The sequence below is a fragment of the Amphichorda felina genome, assembly GCF_050947745.1.
Source record: "Amphichorda felina strain 45539 chromosome Unknown scaffold_3, whole genome shotgun sequence".
Classification (NCBI taxonomy): domain Eukaryota; kingdom Fungi; phylum Ascomycota; class Sordariomycetes; order Hypocreales; family Bionectriaceae; genus Amphichorda; species Amphichorda felina.
Window position 1 is genome coordinate 1,511,360 of NW_028145047.1, and position 18,961 is coordinate 1,530,320.

At 56.1% G+C, this 18,961-nt stretch overlaps 8 protein-coding genes across 8 annotated transcripts; 5 read left to right on the forward strand and 3 right to left on the reverse strand.

Moving 5' to 3' along the window:
• Positions 1-1,819: 1,819 nt before the first annotated feature.
• On the forward strand, positions 1,820-3,778 carry ACO1O0_003170 (cytochrome P450; the record flags this gene model as incomplete). The annotated part of the gene is made up of 6 exons (XM_083192625.1): positions 1,820-2,008; positions 2,073-2,373; positions 2,427-2,540; positions 2,602-2,979; positions 3,141-3,320; positions 3,396-3,778. The coding sequence occupies 6 exons, from the start codon at positions 1,820-1,822 to the stop codon at positions 3,776-3,778; spliced, it is 1,545 nt and encodes a 514-aa protein (XP_083051682.1).
• A 1,042-nt stretch (positions 3,779-4,820) lies between these two features.
• ACO1O0_003171 (uncharacterized protein) lies at positions 4,821-5,798 on the forward strand (the record flags this gene model as incomplete). Its single annotated transcript, XM_083192626.1, has 3 exons — positions 4,821-4,921; positions 5,000-5,558; positions 5,625-5,798. 3 exons carry the CDS (start codon positions 4,821-4,823, stop codon positions 5,796-5,798), a joined length of 834 nt encoding a protein of 277 aa, XP_083051683.1.
• A 469-nt stretch (positions 5,799-6,267) lies between these two features.
• ACO1O0_003172 (magnesium transporter NIPA-domain-containing protein) lies at positions 6,268-8,235 on the reverse strand (the record flags this gene model as incomplete). The annotated part of the gene is made up of 2 exons (XM_083192627.1): positions 6,268-7,422; positions 7,477-8,235. 2 exons carry the CDS (start codon positions 8,233-8,235, stop codon positions 6,268-6,270), a joined length of 1,914 nt encoding a protein of 637 aa, XP_083051684.1.
• Positions 8,236-9,359: 1,124 nt separating this feature from the next.
• Positions 9,360-11,037, reverse strand: ACO1O0_003173 (ankyrin repeat domain-containing protein; the record flags this gene model as incomplete). Its single annotated transcript, XM_083192628.1, has 3 exons — positions 9,360-10,320; positions 10,378-10,463; positions 10,891-11,037. The coding sequence occupies 3 exons, from the start codon at positions 11,035-11,037 to the stop codon at positions 9,360-9,362; spliced, it is 1,194 nt and encodes a 397-aa protein (XP_083051685.1).
• Positions 11,038-11,275: 238 nt separating this feature from the next.
• ACO1O0_003174 (uncharacterized protein) lies at positions 11,276-11,698 on the reverse strand (the record flags this gene model as incomplete). The annotated part of the gene is made up of 1 exon (XM_083192629.1): positions 11,276-11,698. The coding sequence occupies one exon, from the start codon at positions 11,696-11,698 to the stop codon at positions 11,276-11,278; it is 423 nt and encodes a 140-aa protein (XP_083051686.1).
• Positions 11,699-13,798: 2,100 nt separating this feature from the next.
• On the forward strand, positions 13,799-14,547 carry ACO1O0_003175 (uncharacterized protein; the record flags this gene model as incomplete). The annotated part of the gene is made up of 2 exons (XM_083192630.1): positions 13,799-13,888; positions 13,948-14,547. The coding sequence occupies 2 exons, from the start codon at positions 13,799-13,801 to the stop codon at positions 14,545-14,547; spliced, it is 690 nt and encodes a 229-aa protein (XP_083051687.1).
• A 1,446-nt stretch (positions 14,548-15,993) lies between these two features.
• Positions 15,994-17,173, forward strand: ACO1O0_003176 (uncharacterized protein; the record flags this gene model as incomplete). Its single annotated transcript, XM_083192631.1, has 2 exons — positions 15,994-16,155; positions 16,238-17,173. 2 exons carry the CDS (start codon positions 15,994-15,996, stop codon positions 17,171-17,173), a joined length of 1,098 nt encoding a protein of 365 aa, XP_083051688.1.
• A 1,052-nt stretch (positions 17,174-18,225) lies between these two features.
• On the forward strand, positions 18,226-18,730 carry ACO1O0_003177 (uncharacterized protein; the record flags this gene model as incomplete). The annotated part of the gene is made up of 2 exons (XM_083192632.1): positions 18,226-18,367; positions 18,399-18,730. The coding sequence occupies 2 exons, from the start codon at positions 18,226-18,228 to the stop codon at positions 18,728-18,730; spliced, it is 474 nt and encodes a 157-aa protein (XP_083051689.1).
• Positions 18,731-18,961: the final 231 nt, after the last annotated feature.

Genomic DNA, 18,961 nt, shown 5'->3' on the forward strand with positions numbered 1-18,961 from the left:
ACTCGAACATGGACCGGCAAAGACGGGCGACGGAACGACGCGAAGGTCTGATGCAGGGCCCGTCCGGCTCGGCCTCCCCGGGTAAGACATAGACAAGTGGTATGTATCCCGTCTCGTGGCATCCCGTCCCAACGAGCTTCCATGAATCCAGACTTGGAGCTGGCAGAAAGTGTGTCTCTTGCGATTGGTTTGCTCATAGTGCGACATATATGGGTGTGCCGGCTAGCGCATCATGATGGCCACACCGGCAATGGGCCGCTGTGGATGGAACCACGCTGGATGACGGGGATACGATCTGCATTTAAATCCTGACGGACCTCATCACATGGCGCACAGGCCCGGCCTGGTGGTTGTCTTGGGTTTGGGCCTCGTGGCCGCTAACGTTCACACCAAGGTAAGGTTGGTGACTCGTGGAGTCGTGAAGTTGCAAGGTTGGCGGTCGGCGATAAGCCGATGGACAAGCGGACATTTGGGAGCCGACCCACAGCCATGTCCGGCGCCAAGGATCGGTGTCAATCGTAGGGTTTGGTGGCTTTTTGAACTTGTGGTGCCAAGGTGTGTGCCGATGGCATTTCGACTAACACGGCGAACAAGGTATCGGCAACAAGGGTCCACCGATTCGTGGATCGAGGTTGAAGGTTGAGAGCCGCGGGGTGTCCGTCTGGGGTGCCCGCCGTGCCAAAGAAGGAGGTGGGGGAGACTATTAGTTGGTGTGCCGGCAATGCGACTTGGACACCACGTTGGCCAAGTTTTTCTTAGTCGCCTGGGGATAGTATGGGGTCGGTATGCTTTACGCTCTATTAGTGAGATGACTGCACGCCTACATATCAAGAGACTATACTGGATACTACGGATACCTAGACATGTGGGCGTCGAAGGACCGAGGCAACCTTCTCTGCATGTCTACGGAGTACTACGTACAGAGTACAGCCTGGATCTCTAGGCGCTTGGCAGCATGGCATTTGAGCCCCGTGGTTTCGGTTTATCCAGCTAAGACGGGTTCGAAAATTGAGCCACGGGCAACCGGGCCGTCCGGACAGCCTGACCATCAGGCCCGAGAGGAGGGATCTTACTGCTTCGAATGCGACGATGGATATCAATCACTGTGTGCTGTTGGTCCAGGGTCGGGTGTTGGGGCCAGTTGACGAGGCAGCAGTCATGGCCAGAACGCTATCAGGTGCTATGATGCCATCCCGTATGAGCGGACGAATCACAACCCCCCAGCTTTACATGGAAGTATGGGAGAAGGACGGCAGAACAAGGGTCGAAGCCAAATTGTGATACTAAACGCGGTGATAGTGGTGGTGCTAAGCGTGCGGGAGCGTCGAAAGCAGAAGGAATCGAGCCAGAATACCAGTTCTGAATGCCAGTTGAGCCGTCTTTATAAATAAGAGGCACCGGCGACTAGCAAAAGGCTAAAGCAGACATCGGCTCCCGTCCCTCCGAGCCTGCATGCATTCCGCTGTTCTGGACTTGGTCAGGACCCTCAGAGATATTGCTTCCATTCCAGAGGCAGCGGCTCTGAAGTTAGAGGACTCGCCGCGTGGTACTTCCCCATGGGCGTTCCCCATTCCCCATTCTCGTACCCCGTACCCCATTCTCCATAATACTACTAGTACTACTAGTACTCCATTCCCCATTCCCAGTCCCCAAGTTACAACGTTCTGTTGTCTCACACCGTCATCACTCCCCGCGTATATCAGCAGCCTTCGCCAGCACTAGCAGCAGTATTGGTATTGCGGCTGAGATACCGAGATACCACACCACTACTTACCGCTCCTTTACGCTTTACGGGAGCAACCGACGTGTCCCTGCAGGCATGGATCGTCACATGGCGCCCTCGACATCACCCGTCGCCCTGCCGGGTGGCCACTCTACCATCATCACGGCCCAGACGCTAGCAATTTCCGTCGGCCTCTTCCTCATCTACTGGATCCTCCGTGGAATCTACTCCATATACATATACCCCTTTCATGTGTCGCCACTGCGCCATCTCCCCACTCCAATGGTACAGATGCCACCACTCGCACTCACACACTCTTCTTAGCGGAAGGTGCTAACGGCCACCGTAGGAAAACCACCATTGGTTCCTGGGCCAGATGGTCACACTCTTCTCGACGCCCTGGATCCCTTATCTGTATCGTGAATGGAGCCGTAGCTGTCCCGACAGCCCCTTTCTGCGCATCCTCAAGGCCGGGAACTCGGAGACGCTCGTCCCCAACACCATCGCCGCCTACCGCGAGATCCTCCAGACGAGCAACGACTACTTTGTCAAGCCCCAAGAGTCGCGCAATGGCGCGGTGCTTGTCATCGGAGACGGCCTGACCTGGGCTCATGGGGTGACCCATCGTCAGCACAAAGCCGCCCTTAACAGTATGCTTCCCTCGTATTTGGAGACCGCAAATACTGACAAACCGGGAAACTAGAGCTCTTTTCGCCTCAAAAGATGAGACAATGCGTGCCAAGAATCGAGGCCAAGGTTAAGCAGCTGTCAAAGGTCCTGGCCGCAAAGCAGACAGTGGCCGGCGATGAAGTCCAAAGTCCGTCATGAAACCTCGTCCTCAAGACTCAATCAAACTGACGTTTCTTCCTCTTTCACAGTCGAAGAGACGATTTGGAGGGCGGCCCTCGATGTTGCTGGGATCAAGAGTATGGGCACCGACCTCGACCACCTCGGATCCGACACGTCGCCCCTGTACGGCATCTTCAGCGCCACGATGCGGCCCAACATCCGGGGCCACATCGTCCGGTGGCTGGCAACACACATGCCCCTGCGAGAGTATCTGCCCCTGGAAGCATTCAGCGGCTTTGTCCGCAAGTGCTCCGCCGCCCGCAGCTTCATCGGCCAGCACGTGCAGCAGCGTCGCATGGCCTGGCAGCGCGGTGAGAAGAGGGATGCGAGCGACGATGGGGACCTGCTCCAGGGCATGATCGAGCATGAAGGACTCTGGGGAGACTCGGAGATTATAGAATATGCAAGTATTTTGTCCTTTGCCTGAGCATGAGCTGTTAGGCTGACGTTGAACCCTCATCAGATATTGAATTTTATGGTTCTTGGTAAGCCCCCCCCCCCCAAATATCTAGTTGTCATCTCACGGCGGCTTCCTTATGGGGTTATCTTTTCTTCTAACTCCCGCAAGGTCATGACACTACTGCTTGTACCTTGGTTTGGGCAATCGACGTCCTGGCCCGGCGCCCCGATATCCAGCAGCGGCTGCGATGTGAGATGGCTTCACTCAAGGAGCACTCGTGGGCCGAGATTGACCGTCTGCACTACCTCGAGAACTTTATCCGTGAATCCCTGAGATTGTACTGCCCAGGTAGGTTCTTATGCTCACGAAATCCGTGTTTCTCTCTCAGGTCCATGTTAGTGACGCTGACCACTCCGCATGAAGTCGGCTGGATTCCCAGGGAGGCGACATGCGATATCAACGTCGCGGGCGTGCTGGTACCCAAGGGCACCAACATCAACCTCGTACCGGCCATGGTGAATCTCAAGCCCGAGATCTGGGGCGCGGACGCAGGCGTCTTCGACCCGGACCGGTGGGACCGACTGGAGGGCGAGGCGGGCAGCGCGTACGCGTTTGCGACGTTCCACAACGGCCCACGCGTATGCATCGGCAGGGCGCTGACCATGATGGAGATGAAGCTCGTCGTTGCGGAGCTGGTGTCGCGGTTCCGGCTCGAGGCGACGCACGAGGGCGAGCTGGCGCTGGACACGCCGAGCTTCACGCTCAAGCCTAAGGAGCTGCTGCGGGTGCGCCTACACGATGCTTGAGGATTTGTGTCCGAGCAGTTCTTTCGCGTGTTTCTTTTAGCGGTCTGCTGCTGTTTCTGCAAGAAGGCATCGGGCATGTACATGCATTTAGCATTGGGTCTGAGTGCGCTAGGTGTACAGGATAATGAGCATGAGTATCAGCCATATGCCAGAACCACTACGAGTACAGTAGTAGCGTGCTTGTCTTGGTCCATTGGATGCGTGGCGGCGATCATTGTCTCGCGGTGAGACATGGTCTGCAGCAGACGAATACGTGCGATTGACCATCAGGACTGGATCGGAGGTGCGGATCATGGATGTGGCCGGGGTGGACCCGGGAGTCGGCGGGGGGGCCGGGTGTTTTACATGTTTGTTTTTATGTTTATTGCCCGATCGAGGCTGGCAGGCTGCGTTATTGGTTAATTGGTTCCATCTTCCGGCTGGCGGTCGATCTTGGAGATCTTGGGGGCATCTGCTGGCGTCGACCTTCTGGAAGTGGAACATTGTTAAATGTAGAAAACATGCCAAGCTCGCCGTACTACATAGTAACTAGTAGTATCAGGGGCTCGCGGTGCAATGTCCGATTGTGCACCCCGCGCGGCGCCGGTGCTTGAGCAATCCGGCCATTCCGGGTCTCCGTCTTGGCCCCAGCGGGTTGCCGTTGGAGCCCCGGCAACTCCGCCTTCTCGAATGTTCCAAGTTGTGATGGCGCTTAGAAATGATGCTTGTCACTTGCACTCGTGGCTCGTAACGCGGCAGAGCTGGCAACCCACTGCCAAAGTAACCCAGTAACAACCCAGTAACGAACAGCCCAGGCACCCAGTCCAGCAGCACCTGGGCGGCATCAGCCTGCGAATCATCAGCTGCGGGGAGCCAAACTGGGGCGCGACCCCTCTGCAGCTCTGCAGCTCTACAGCTCTGCCGATTGCCACGCTTCTTGTCGTCAGCTCGTTGCCGACCAGCAGTCCAATGCGAATGTGGAATCTGAACCTCACAACTTGACCTCTGCAGCCAGACGCTTGTCCACCGTCGACTCCCGGCCCATCCATCACCCACCGCCGCCATGATGGATAACGAGGCCAAGGCCCAGAAGCTCAAGGGCGAGGGCAACTCCCACTTCGTCAAGGGAGACTACGCCCGAGCAGAGGGCATTTACTCCCAGGCGTAAGCTAACGACACATCTCTGCCTCTCTCCCCTGCCAGAAAAAACACAATGGCACTGACACCGACACCCTCCCGCAGCCTCGTCCTCGACCCGCACCTCGCCTCCCTGTACACCAACCGCGCCATCTGCCGCTTCCACCTCGCCAACTACGACGGCGTCATCGCCGACTGCGACGCCTGCCTGGCCCTCGACCCCAAGTCCGTCAAGGGCCACTACTTCAAGTCCAAGGCCCTCCTGGAGCAGGGCGCCGACCCGGACGCCGCCTGCGCCGCCGCCCTGCGCGCCTACGAGGCCTGCCGCGCCCGCGACGACAAGAGCCTCGACATGACCATGGCCCACCTGCTGCGCTGCCGCCACGAGCGCTGGGGCCACCGCGAGAGGCACCGCCGCCGCGAGGCCGCCGACCTGGAGCGCGAGGTCCTGGACCTGCTGCGCCGCGAGACGGACCGCGACGTCGCCGACGTGGCCGAGGGCGACGACGTCGAGAGGAGCGCCGTGCGCGAGGAGGGCGACCGCAAGATCGAGGCCATGCGGGGCATCTTTGAGCGGGCGCGCAAGGACGACGATCGCAAGAGGGAGGTGCCCGAGTGGCTGGTTGACGACATCTCCTTCAACGTCATGGTAGACCCTGTTATTGTACGTGAACACCCTCCCCGCCCCCTTGTTGGGCTTTAGAGGTCTTGACTGACTGGCCATATCCAGACACACACCGGGCGATCGTACGAGCGCGCATCGATACAGGCCGCCATCAACAACAACGCCATCGACCCCGTCACCCGCGAGCCCCTGGCCAAGGGCGAGCTGGTTCCCAACATTGTCCTCAAGCAGGCCTGCGAGTGGTTCCTGGAGGACAACGGCTGGGCCTACGACTGGTGAGGCCCGTCCAAACCCACTGGCGCCTTTGAGCCGGTGCCGTATATTTTCCTGCTTTACGACCTAGCCTCATCGTTCTCTTGGCGTTTTGGGACAAATTGGATTGCTACGAGTACTAGACGGCCGACGTGTTTGTCATGACAGCGTTGATTCAACATGTGAGACACTGAATTCCTACATCGGTAGCGAGACAAATTGTCATTTCATATTCAGGGGTGGCGAGGCCATCTAATAAACGTGAGCGCGACTATTGGCTCATCCATCATATACAAGCGACTCATTTCCTCTCATGAATGCTTTCCAACGCCCGTCTATATAGTATCCCAAGTCCTTGCAAGTCAATATAGAAGATCCGCGGCTCATTTTGCGACAGCGGTATCCAAACGCCAGGTACCCAAGAACAGCGCTACTCATGCATGCATATATATCTTTCATCCAAAGATAATGAACAGAAGATAAAAAAGGAGCCTCTTCAAATAAACACCTCGCGGTCGCGCTCGCGGCTGCGTTCGCGGCTGCTGACCTCCCCCTCCCTCCCGTCGCTGCCTCGGCGGTCGCCCCCTTCGCCCACCACAAGCCCGGCACGCTCCTCTTCCGTAGGCGCCTGCGCCCGACGGAAGACTCGGTTGAAGGAGAACTGCCGGCGCGCTGCACTGTGCGGTGGAGGTGTCGGCGGCTTCAGGCTGCGGCTGCTGTCGTTGTGGGGGGCGGCCGCCGAGCCAGCGCCGCCGTACGAAGTGTCTTGGCGGTAGAAGGCGCGCTCGCGCTCTTCTGCGCTCGGGTAGTGGGCTGCTAGTTCATCCTTCTCGTGGCCGTGGTGGTGTGAGCCTGGCACACTGTTCAGAGGGACCGACGCCTGATGGTCCTTGTCGTTTTCGTATCCTTCCTCCTCGTACGTAGGGAGAGTATTCGTTGTCCGGGAGCGGCCACGGCCGCGGACGAGGCTACCCGCGATGCTGGAGAAGATGGTACTGCGATCATCGTGGTCGTGATCGGCCTGCTCCTCCCAGTCATCAGGGAAGTGGGACATTCCCAGTGGAGGATGGGGACTGCGAGGGGGTTGAGGACTGCGAGGGGGATGAGGAGATTGAGGGGGCTGAGGGGTCGAGGAGGAGCCGTGCGTCGTGCTGGCGGTGACGGGACGGCGCGAGCCGACCGTGTTTGTCCTCCGTCGCCTCAGGCCATCCCACTCGTACTCCGGTTGCACCTGGCCGTTTTCGTTGATTGGTTGCATCGAGTCAAGCATCTTCTCCTCGTGCAAACGTCTGAACTCCTCCTCCTCCATTCTCATTCGGGCCTTGGACACTCGTCGTACAATCGCCGCGGCACCACGGATAGCGTCTGCCTTGGGTTCCGACTCTGGCTGCTCCTGCTCGGCAATGGTCTGGATCTGGTCGAGGTCGCCCTGGAAAACAGCAGTGTCGGGGACATCCTTGGCCGCCTTGGACAGCTGGAGGAGGACGACTCCAGAACATATAGTGAGGAAGCCGAGAACGACGGTGACAATCTGCTCTACTGTGCCCTTGAAGCCCTGGAAGAGAACGGCCGAAGTGATAATGGTTGTGCTCGTGAAGTAGACGTAGTAGGTAGGGGTGACAAGGGCAGCATTGAAGATATTCAGAGCTTTCTATGGGATGGGTTAGCGCCATGCAATTTCGGGGAGATCGAGGGGCTCACGAACATTGAGATAGACAATCTCGACAAGAAGTGTGGCGATGACAAACACGAACAAGACCCAGAGGAACCACTCCTTGTACTGAGGCTTACCGCCGATCCAGGCGATAATAGCGGCTCCGAGACCCTGGGTCGCAACAACGCTCAGCCCTCCAACCCAGCTGCATATCGAGATATACACCAGCATGTTCCTGTTGCCCCACTTGGGCGCCGCCCAGAAGGCAGCGATGGCGGACCCGACAATAATAACACCAGCAAATGAGAGGAACCCTGGGGAGATGACATAGTGCTGCATCTCCTGTATGTCTTTGACGGCCGACGTGTGGGGAGCGTTCATGACGATGATGACGGAGCCGATGATACACAGGAAGCATGACACCTTGCCAACCATGCTGAGGCGCTCCTTGAGGAATATGGCCGAGAGGATGGTGGTGATGACAACGGACAGGGCGCCGAGGGGCGTGACGAGGATGGCGTCGACAAAGGCGTAGGCGACAAAGTTGCAGATCTCGCCGATGATCATGAGGGTCATGCCTCCCCACCAGTAGGCGTTGCGAAGGTAGCCGTATCCTTCGCCGGCAACCTCATTGTACTTTTCGTTGGCGCGCAGCAGGCCGACCTTTTTGAGGACGAAGGAGACTCCAATAAAGACTCCAGAGCCTATGGCCAAGCTGATGCCCACGGCCTTGTAGAAGGGCGGGCGCTCGTCTGCGTCGCCGCCCAAGGAGGCGCCGCTGCGGGAGAGGAGCATGTGCTCCATCTCCATTGTCGCGGCCGTCGTCGTCGAAGTTGTTGAAGTCGTCGAGGTAGAGGTAGACGTACGGCGATTCGAGAGCGATCACGTAGGGGTGTCGTGGAGGAGAAGCGAGGCCGGTTAAGGAAAATTATGAAAGGTTAGGGGTGACAGGCACATTGGGAAGAAGCTAAAAAAAGAGCTGCGCCCGGGAGAATGGATAAAGGACGAGGATTCAGGGGATGCATGACGTCCAGGTTGGAAGGTCGCGTAGCCGTGGCTTCAGGATGGAGCTGAGATTGGCGGGTCTCTCCGTCTCGGGCGGTTTGTTTGGTGGGGGGGAAACTTGTAAAGGGAGGCCAGTGTGGCCAACACTGGCCAGTACGTGTACAGACTATTAACAGACTGTGCAGCGGCCACCAAATTTGTTGGACCACAGCAGCCCACAGTCACGCAAGGAGCCGCCACAGCCCACCTCAGCCCGCCAACGGCGCCAGGTTCGAGATCTTAGCGCCATCCCTCTTCCTGAAACTGCTTCGCCCTCAGATCCATGAGCCCTCTAGACGCTCCAGAGTGTCGTCAATGAGCCGAGTATTGATAGGTTGACCGTTCGCCTACATAACATACATAGCAGGCACATACTAGTGCGCACTCTGTGCAGCTCGTGTCGATTAAATTAGCCACCAAGCAAACATGTTGATGAATGCGCATTATTCTGCAGCGGATCAATCCGAACTGGCCAAGTTTCTCCAGATCACCATCACGAGAACCAGGAATCTACCCCTCCACGTTTATCTGATAATCCCTGCCCATATCCGAGGAGGACACCCTCTTCTCGTAGGAATCCCCTGTAACCAACAGCTGTAGGCGGCACCGGACGTCAGACTCGTCGCCTGATTCCATCATGAACACTCTGTTGAGGCACACAGATTGTTGGTCCATGACAATATGATGGTGGTGGCCAGACCCTTTCCTTCCAGGCTGGATTTGGGCTGCTATGCCAAGTTTCGTGAGGCTTTCTCGTTCCTGTTTAGTGGGTCCGAGTCTCCCCGGGCAACCAGCGCTTGGCGCCCAAGAAGGCACCAAATTCGGAGCCCTTCCAAGTTGGACCCACCATTCCTTCCTCGTATCCAACATTTATCAAGATGGGGAAGAGCCTAATATTCTGGTGCATCCTCGTAGACCTCGTCGTCTTCTTCCCCACGTCTCTCGCCGCTCCTGCGAATCTGTTCCAGAAAATCCTCAAACAACCGTCTCTTCTCCTCATTATCACTGACGCAGTCGAGGCAGGATACCCCGTCCCGATTTTTCGCATATAAGTCAACATTCAGGACGGACGGGGCTCCTTTCAGTATGCCCAAGACTTCGGGGTCACAATCGCGGGCCACAGTGTGAAGAGGAGTCTCCCCCTTCACATTCAGAACATTGAAATCCGCGCCACTTCGGACGAGCTCCTCCAGCACCTCAAGGGACATCCAGTATACAGCCATGTGCAGAGGCGTATCCCCGGTCACGTTGGCAATGGAAGCGTCTGCCCCTGCGTCCAGGAGATGCCGGGCTGCGGCTGCGAGCTTTGTGCGGGCCACGGCATTGAGCGCCGTGTCGCCGTCGTAGTCGATGGCGTTGACGCTGACCCGGCACTGTTCTATGAGCAGCGCCATAATATCCGGGTCGCTACATATGGAGGCCACATGGAGTGCCGTGCACCCGTACACATTGACTGCCTGGTGCTTGGTGCTGTACTTGAGGAGAAGGCTTATACACTCCTTTGACCTTGATCGAATGGCGTGGAACAGTGGTGGGAAGCCCTCCATGTCGGTAATATCTGGGTTGGCACCATGCTCGAGAAGGACCTGTGTAGCCACAACGTCCCCCCTAGCAGCCGCCCAGGACAGGCAAGTCCGGCCGTTGCCGTCCATGGAATTTATGTGAGCGGTAGATAGTTGGAGCTGGACGGTCAAGGAACTGGAAGCCAGACCCAAAAGCGCCTTATGCAATGTAGAGAACTGTCGGGCTTCCAGATGCTCGCTGTCCGAGAAGATGGTGGATAGCGCCGATGACGTCTCCTCGTCAACGTCCTTGGAGAGGATACGGTCCCAAGCGTAATCGAGAGGTCGGCTATTCGCCCGTGAGCTAAGTACGGTATGGCATGAGGCTAAGTTGCAGACGACTTACCTCCCATTTTCATCTCTTGCATAGATATCGGCGTTTTGTTGGATCAGGAAGTAGCAAAGGTCGACACGACCTTTATTTGCCGCGTACTAGAGATATGGTTCCAACCCGTATTAGCCATGGGGGGTTTTCACTTTGGTAAACAATTACTTACGTGTAGAGCCGACTGCCCATATGGATTCACATCAAAAGGGGATGCCCCGCCGCTACCAAATAGTACTTGAATGGCAGAGATGTCCCCTACCTCGGAGGCCTGCCATAGAGGAGTTGACCAGTCCATCATTCTGGGCATGCGAAGACATAGCTCGGGCCCCGCCACTGGAGAAAGTCGCAAGTTCAGCGACACAACTCGCGAGAGGAACCAGCTGGGGAAGCGGTATGTGACCTCTACTGAAGGAGCGGAGCGCTGCTTGCAATTCGTCTCGGAGCACGAAGGAGTGAAGACAGGCATGCCGGTGTATCCGACGAACAAGCTGCCGAGGACGGAGCGCATCCATTCGGGATATCGAAAGGTACCCCGTACATGGCACGCGCAGCTGCACCACCTATCGCAGCTGACGCTGATTGTGCGAGCGCGTGCCTTGATGTCGAAGCCCCCTTGGATTCCGGTACTGCCCCTGAGCGCTCGTGGGGATGGTCCGTGGCAGTCGACAGAGTCGGCATTGTTACTTTTGAATTTCGCAAGGGAGCTCCGGGGGAATAAGATTTTGTTCTGAGATGGCTCCGGGTTACATCTGGAGGCCTCTTGGGATATCTGTTCCAGTATTCGGTGGAGCAAATGGTTATCGAACAACTGGGAGGTTGAGATGGACTGGATGGCAAGCTCCACGCGGGTCAACGCTTGCCTGGTGGCACAATTCAGTAAGAAGAATGGATTCAACGAGTTCAAAGGATTATGGTCTTACGAGTTGGCAGTTCCGACAGCAATAGCAAGATTCAAGCGGGTGCTTCGGATGCTCTGTTGGAGTTGCGTGACGTGGTCCTTGTTTCGAGCCCATCCTAGGGGGTTTGCCTTGGGGCGTTTCGAACCTGTCTTTATCAAGTCTTTCTGGACAATTTGATGGAGCTCTACCAGCTGATCCTCAGCGCGCTTCAGCAGGCTCTTCAAAGCAATCTGCGAGCCCTCTGCGGCTGGGTTTTCCACCTGCTGGGTCTGGTGGTTGAGGACGATGAGCTGGGTCAGGACAGAGTTGAGATCCGAGACCTCATTGACAAGCAAGATAACCTCAGTCGACGCTTGACCTAGGACTCGCAGTTTTGTGACGCACTTATCGGCGAGCCCAACGATGCCGATGATGGAAGCAGTGATGGAAAGAGGGTCCATTGTCTAGCTAGTAGACGCCAGAGAGAAGGTGGTCAGGTTTCCCGGGGAAAGAAGGGATTTCGACACTGCCCTACCCTTCGATTCATGGGGCTATAAGCCTCAACAGCGACACCTTTTCCTGGTTGACATGAGGCTGTACAAGGCGTGCGGGGATGTCAAAGCTGGAATTTAGGAAGCCATTTACACTCCCCTGCGGCACTGCCACTTTCTGCACCGCATGCGCATGATCCTAAGAAAACTGAGCTAGTATGGATAAGTGCAGGCATAAATAGGGCTGGTCTACCTTATATCTGACTTGCAGGCTGCCTTGGTGGGGATACAGAAATGCATATGCGGAGTCTCGCTGGAGAGTGCGCTCGCCCTGGTTAAGATGCTGCCCCAGAGTCATTCCCATGATCCCGCCTCAACGCACCAGACTGCCACAAAGCGCCCGATCCTTGGCGCCAGCGACCAAGTCGTTGACTTTTTCGTTTTCAGTTCTGTGCCCCTCAGTAAGATGTTCCCACGACAGCCTGATTTCAGTCAAATTACATCTTCCACGTGCCCGAGCGTGGTAAGTTGGTTTTTGATTATGGATCAGCTGGCCGTCCATGTCTGCCGCTAACATGTGGCCTGGTGAGAGCGCAGCATCTCCAAGGCAAGGTCACTTTACTCTGCTTTCTATCAGAGTGAGCTCTCATATGAAGATGATAGCCACCAGAAATACGTAACTACAAGAGGCCACACCGGTTATGGGCAGCCTCACTCCCAGCCAGCGCTCACCTTTCCCAGGATCCCAAGATGCAGCTAAAATAAACTATGGTCAAGGTCATGCATATCCGGATGCCCTATCGCCCCGCAGTAGGAGGGGAGTTCCATGGCCGTATGCCCCGTTCATGTTCCAGACTTCCAGCATTATTCAAAATACTGCAGACACATGCCTTCCGGTATCCGAGTGCTCAACACGCCGCCCAACCCCTAGGGCGTGATAATTAAGAATGGGGCTGCATTTACAGGCAGGCATACCGAAAGGGCACTTGGCCCATACTTTCCTTATCGATTCACTCCTGAATCCAGCAATTATGGCGTTGAATTCACAATATGTCCTCGTCATAGCCGTCTATAAGTCCTGGGTTGCACCCATCGAGGCCACCGCCATATATCACAAGCCTGAACTACTTACAAACAGGCAACTCTAGTACTACACAATCTTTCCAGTCCATCTTTTCTCTCGTTCCACAAGATCGAACTATGGACGTATCTCCGCCGGTGAGCTGACCTACTTAGATGCATTATAAGTCACCGCAACCCCTGACCATGTTGTTAGGTCTTTTGGCCGTGTGCCGCGCCCGGCCTCGTCACGATATTCTTCCAGGCCAGCCAGCTCGTACAGGATGTTGTAACTTTTTACTGCATTGCCTGTGAGGTCGGCCGGATGAAGAAGATGAGCTCAGTGATTGTGGCTTGTACAGTACTGGCTCTCTATTCGGCATTCAGGTATGCTCAACCCGTGTTAGATGTGTGGCCCTGGCAAACTGAAGGTGTCCCAAATTCTATAGGTTGGTATCCTGTATGGCCACATACTTCTTCATCCTAGCTGTCACGAATCCCTATAGCCCCTGGCTCAGGCCATTGGCTCTCCTCAATGTGGCGCTGTATCTCCCGGATAGGATCATCACTGTCTGTGGTGCTTCCGTTGCAGCCTTCCACGCCAGGAAGAGCCACCAGCATCCTAATCCGGGAAGTGATACTCGAGACGATAGCGAGTCCAAGGAATTGTTAGGCCATGATCTACATGATCTACCCATAACATTAGTCATAATCCCTTGCTATCGCGAGCCTCTCTCTGCCATCTTGGACACCATTCACTCGGCAGCGGCTTCGACCTACGACAGCAACCGCATCCACATTTTTGTATCGTTTGATGGATTCCAAAACAGATCCGTCTTCTTGGAGCTCTTGAAAATTGCCGGGGCCACCTTCCGTCACGCGAACAAGTCCGTCCATGCGCAAGGCGAGATTTCGGGTGTAAGAATAACCCTGAGTGCCTTTGAACATGGTGGAAAGACGCATTGCCAGGGGCGGACCATGGACTATATTCGAGAGGTTCACAGCAACTATATGGAGGCAGCCTCGGATGTCAGCATCCTCTTCCTAGACGCAGATACTACGATCTGCCAGTCGACTCTTCAACTGTTCGGCAGACGACTCGTGAGTTACTCAATCCCTCACCTCTACCGTACCAGCGCTGATATATGGGTCTTCCAAAGCATGGCCAACCCCCCACACCAAGCAAACTCGTAGCCCTGACTTCGGTCCAGGGGATCAGGCACCCGTCCTTATCATGGAACTCGGCAACGCAGGAGGCTGAGTACCTCATCTACAGCATCTTCTTCCAGGCCGTCTTCTCCAGGCTCGGCAATGTTGCCTGCCTCGCAGGCACAGCCGTCCACACGGGCGTCGTCTCCGAGACGGAACCCGCGCCGTCCCTCAGGAACCTACTCGTGCAACGTAAAAAGTGGTTCCTAGGCACCGTGTCGACCGAGGCGGCCTATTTGTCCAGCCCGGCGTTCTGGGCCAGCACGCCTCTCCTGTCAGCCTGGAGACTGTGTAAACCCGCGGTGGTGCCAGATACACAGATGCTTGCCGTCGTCGCGGAACTGGCTGTGCTGCGGAAGGGATGGCCTCAGGCGCTCCTCATCATGGTCCTCTCCTTCTTGCTGGCAGATGTAGCGATCCTGGCCACTTTCAAGGTCGTTCGTCCTCGTGTAGGGCTGGGAACCTGTCTCCTTGGACGCCTTGTGGCCCCGTTTGTCACCTCACTGAGCATATTCTGGGCGTTGCTGAGTCTCAAAGACCGTCACTGGTAGATGTATATATAAGTGCGTCTGTGCAAGTTAATGCGACGCCCCTAAAAGCTGCAGTCTTGTTGTACTTTTAGTCGTCCCGTCTCTTTCAATAAACGGATTCGCAGTTACAGTCGAATCGCCGAGAGACAGCAACCAAAAGTGCTCTAGCGAGACACCACGCTTACATGCACTAGCCATTGAATGGTGTTCACAGGGCCTAAATAGTTTAGTAATACTAACTCTTCATGAGCATGTACTTTCCGCTGTACTCTTCGGCCCTACCAAGAAACATACCCGAGGACGTCCGGCTCGGGAATGCCGAGACGGGGGCTCTGCTCCTATGGCATGAGGCTTTCCTGGACCCTTATAACCTGAACATGCCCCGTCAGAAGATGATTTGGCCGCTAATCCAGGTCCATCCGCATCGTGTCTTGTTCTCCGGATCAGTGTGGGCGTTGAAGTATACCGCCGCCATGGGCCATAGCACCCCTGTTATGTTGGCGTGAGAGTGGTGGGCAATGACCTCCTCCATCCACCCTTATGACGAAATAAGCCCTGTTATTGATGGAACGTTGGGTCAGATTGATGAGGCTGCACGTGGTCAGCGCAAACTTGCAACGGCGAGTATACAGATACGGATACCGTGTTGGTCGGTGTATCTGTCCTGTTGGCTGCACGCGCTCACTCAATCGACTGTCGAGAACCCAAGGTGTCCTGCTCTGGCCAGTGGTGAGCCTTCGTCGGTGTTGTCTCAGCCGCCTACGTGAAAACCGGCCAGGCATCCACGCATTGAGCTGATGGTGGTGTGAGCCTGTGAGGAGGTAAAGTGTGCGCTCGAGCAAACAGGTTCGCCTTCCCCTCCTCTCGCCATCGCAGCTTCATGATTCGAATCATGGACTGTCCGGGACGTTGGGAGATGATGCGCCGTTTCAGGACTTCTCGCTGTTGGGATCCTTCGTCGTATTCATCGCCTTCTGGCATCTTCCATCGTCTCTGTAGCAGAATCGCCAACGTTGCCACTCTGTAACCGCTAGTACTTCGTATGAATGCCCGAAATGGAAAAAGCCGAGGAGCGTCGGCAGTGAGGCGCAGCGCACCATGAAAAGCGGCGTGGCGGCACAGGCGACAAGGAGGCCAGGCGTGTAGGCCTATGGGATTGGCGTGGAGCTGACAGTCACCAATGTTAGGGCGCTCTTGGCTCTAAATATAAGACGGGCGCCCGCGCGTAGGGGGTCTCTAGGCGAGCCCTACGAGCCCATATCAAGAGTCTGCTTACCCCCGGGCCACCTACCAACAGTGACTCAGGGAGCCCAGAACGGCCTTTTACCAGGCAACAAAGCTCGTCCTGACCACTCTTGCCCCACCCTCTCTTCATTAACCCCATTGCGTTTCTTACCTCTCCTTCTCTTCCATCGTTTCCTACTTTCCTTTCATTAACTCCATCAACTTCTGGAGGGCCACATTACCATGTTTCGTGAAGCACAGCTCCTCAAGCGCGCCGTCGACTCCGGCTACGGCTTTGAAGCCCATGATGGCGCTGGCAACGGCAGCAGCCCCAGCCAGGGCTCGCTGGCTCCCTTCTTCATCGTCCTCGCCAACTTCGTCATCTTTTTCCCTATCTGGATGATTGTATGTTGCCTACCTGCCTTGGCCTTTTGGTCGCCCAAAGCGCTTATGTGTGCGTTGCCGTGGCTAATCATCTCCGTGACAGACCAGCTACACTTTCACCAATGTCTTCCCAGTCCTGGCTATGGTTGAGGATGAGAACCCGCCCGCGTATGAGCCCGTTTCCCTCAACGACCCCGAGACCACCTCTCTTCCCGGGGAGCCCGCCCTCGTCCCGGGCACCAAGAAGCCCGCCAACGGCCGCGATGCTACCCAGGCTGTCAGCTCTTCCTTCCGCGGCCTCAACCGCCTCATCCGGTCCTACGGTGGCTTCAGGGCTTACCTCAGGGGCATCGTGTGCTTTTCTATCATGGTTTTCGTTGCCAGCTTCATCATGAGCACCCTCAGCAGCACCTTCAACCCTCTCCTCGCTGGCATCGGCACAATCGTCGCCTACATGGCCACCCTCCAGCTCAACACCGCCTGGATCCACATCATCATCACCCCCGGTTCCAGCCGGACTTTCTGGCGCCGCCTGCCCCCTCTCAAGCTCGCTTTCACTGCCACCTGGAAGCCTCTTGTCGTCTACTGGCTTGCCTCCGAGGGCTCCCTCTTGATCGTCCAGATCGCCAGCTGGGCCCTCGGTATCGACGTCTTCACGGTTTACCAGGGCAACAATCTTGTCGTCGACGGCATCGAGTGGAAGTTCCCCGTCCTCTTCCTCATCTCCCTTGCCACTCTGGTCCTCACCATTCCTGCCCACGTGGTCCTGGTCCGCATTCAGGCCTCTCTCCTGCCCGCCGGCGAGGACACCATCATCCCCTTCGACCGCTCGTTCGCGGGCAAGGTCGAGCCTGCCGTCGTCAGCGGCAAGGGCTATGCCACCATCTCCGATGCTTGGTCCACCTTCAGCGGTGCTGCCTGGCGCCGCCTTGGTAAGCTCTACGTCAAGGTCATTCTTGTCAACGCTGGTATCACATTCGCCATTGCCGGGCTTGTTTTTGCCCAGCTCGCTATTGTCAACGCGACCTCCCGTAATTAGAGCTCTTTTGCTCTAGGCGATTTTTACCGAATTCCAGCCTTTTGGTAGCATAGGTCTTTGCCAGAGGTTGACCACGACCGACCTGTCTAGATGGATTCATCATCAGATGAGGAATGGGTTTTTTGGGAAACACTATTGAGAAGCGGGGTCTGTTTGGTAGGGCGATGAATTACTGTCATTTAAGCAACAGCAAACCGATGAGAAATCTCCTTGGTAGGCAATGAACCACTATAACTGTCCGCATTGAACCTGATTTAGAATGGCACCCAGTGACGCTGTTTAAGCAACGTGTCGTCTCATGGCGATAAATAGGATCGAAGAGATATCACCTATTTGCATAGAAAAATTGCAATAAAATTTTAGGGCATCGTTCTATATGCGGGAAGTCTCATAGCCGCGACTCCTATCAATGTGGCCCCAAGGCAAAGATCCGTAGCGGTATGCCGATGGGCACATAAGCATCCGTAGCTGAAACTCCGAGACGCAAGTCTGCCAAAAATCAGCATAGGCACACAGCACGGAATCCTCAAGAAGCGCCACGGCCAACCATGTCCGCGCGGCAGAGCGAGGGGCACCTGTCAGATCCAGATTGAAGAGGCCGCAAGCGGCAGATGTTGGTGTTGGTTGACGGCCTGGATACTGCCGTTACCAGTTGGCCGTGCCGCCTAATTTGCAAGGATCGCGACAGGCAGGATTAGAACTCTGCGAAGGGCCGAGGCCCCAACAGGAGACTTTAAAGAGGACCAAGGACCCTATAGATAGATGATAGATAAAAGAAGCTCGTTTTCCCTTTGCGCGTGCTGCTCATGGTCCAGCTCTGCTCGCTCCCTCATCCCGCGTCAGGGGACCTCGCTACATCGTAGTTGCCCTGCCACCATTTCACCCCCGTAGCTGTACAATGTCCAACACGGACAGCCGGCAGCGAGAGGCGGAGTTTCTACGAGATGCAGGCTGTGGTGAAGGGGATTCCAGATGCCCGTGTCGTCGAGACGAGAAGATGGCGGACATTGACGACACGACGGGGTCGTGCCGGGGTATGTGACCCCAACAAGATGCTCCAGGCAGGGAAGAGGCAGCAAGCTGATGAGCACGAAAGGACAAGACCTGACGTCCGGACCAACAGCAACACCTTCCTCGAGCCTCCTCGAGATCCGCCTGATCAACGGCGCAAACGGAATACCGACTGCAACCAAGGTTGGCATGGCCGTGGGGTTCTCCCTCGCAGGTCTCCTCATCATCCTGCTGCTTTATCTCTACCTGCGTGAGCGGCGACTGCGCAAGAGGCTCGAGTGGCGCATGACCAAGGCGCCCGGCCGTATCACCAAGTCCTCGTCCAAGGTGCCACACAAGACGGCGCCAGCGGTATCAAGGCCGTTGAAGCCAACAGCCAAGGGAGGAGGAGGAGGAGGAGGACGGACTGAGAAGGTTAGAAACATCAAGCCTTCTACTCAGTTGCCGCCGAAGGTTAGGTTGGAGAGCGCGGGCTGGAGACCAACGATACACCAGGGGATTCCCCGTCAGCCTAGCCGTCCAACAGCTGCAGAGCTCGAGCCATAGGGCTGTGGATGAATGGTAAGACTTTTGGGTTGCTGGGATAAGAATCAAAAAATTACATAGCGTTCAAATAACATTGAAATGTTGCAGGAAGGACCCATTCATCTAGGTCTCGATCGGTGGACTTGAGGCAACTTGCGAACTTTGGAATCCGCAGCTTTCATAATCATCCCTAATTTCCTAACTCTGACTATCCATATAGCATACCCATACTTCCAGATACCATTCGTCATA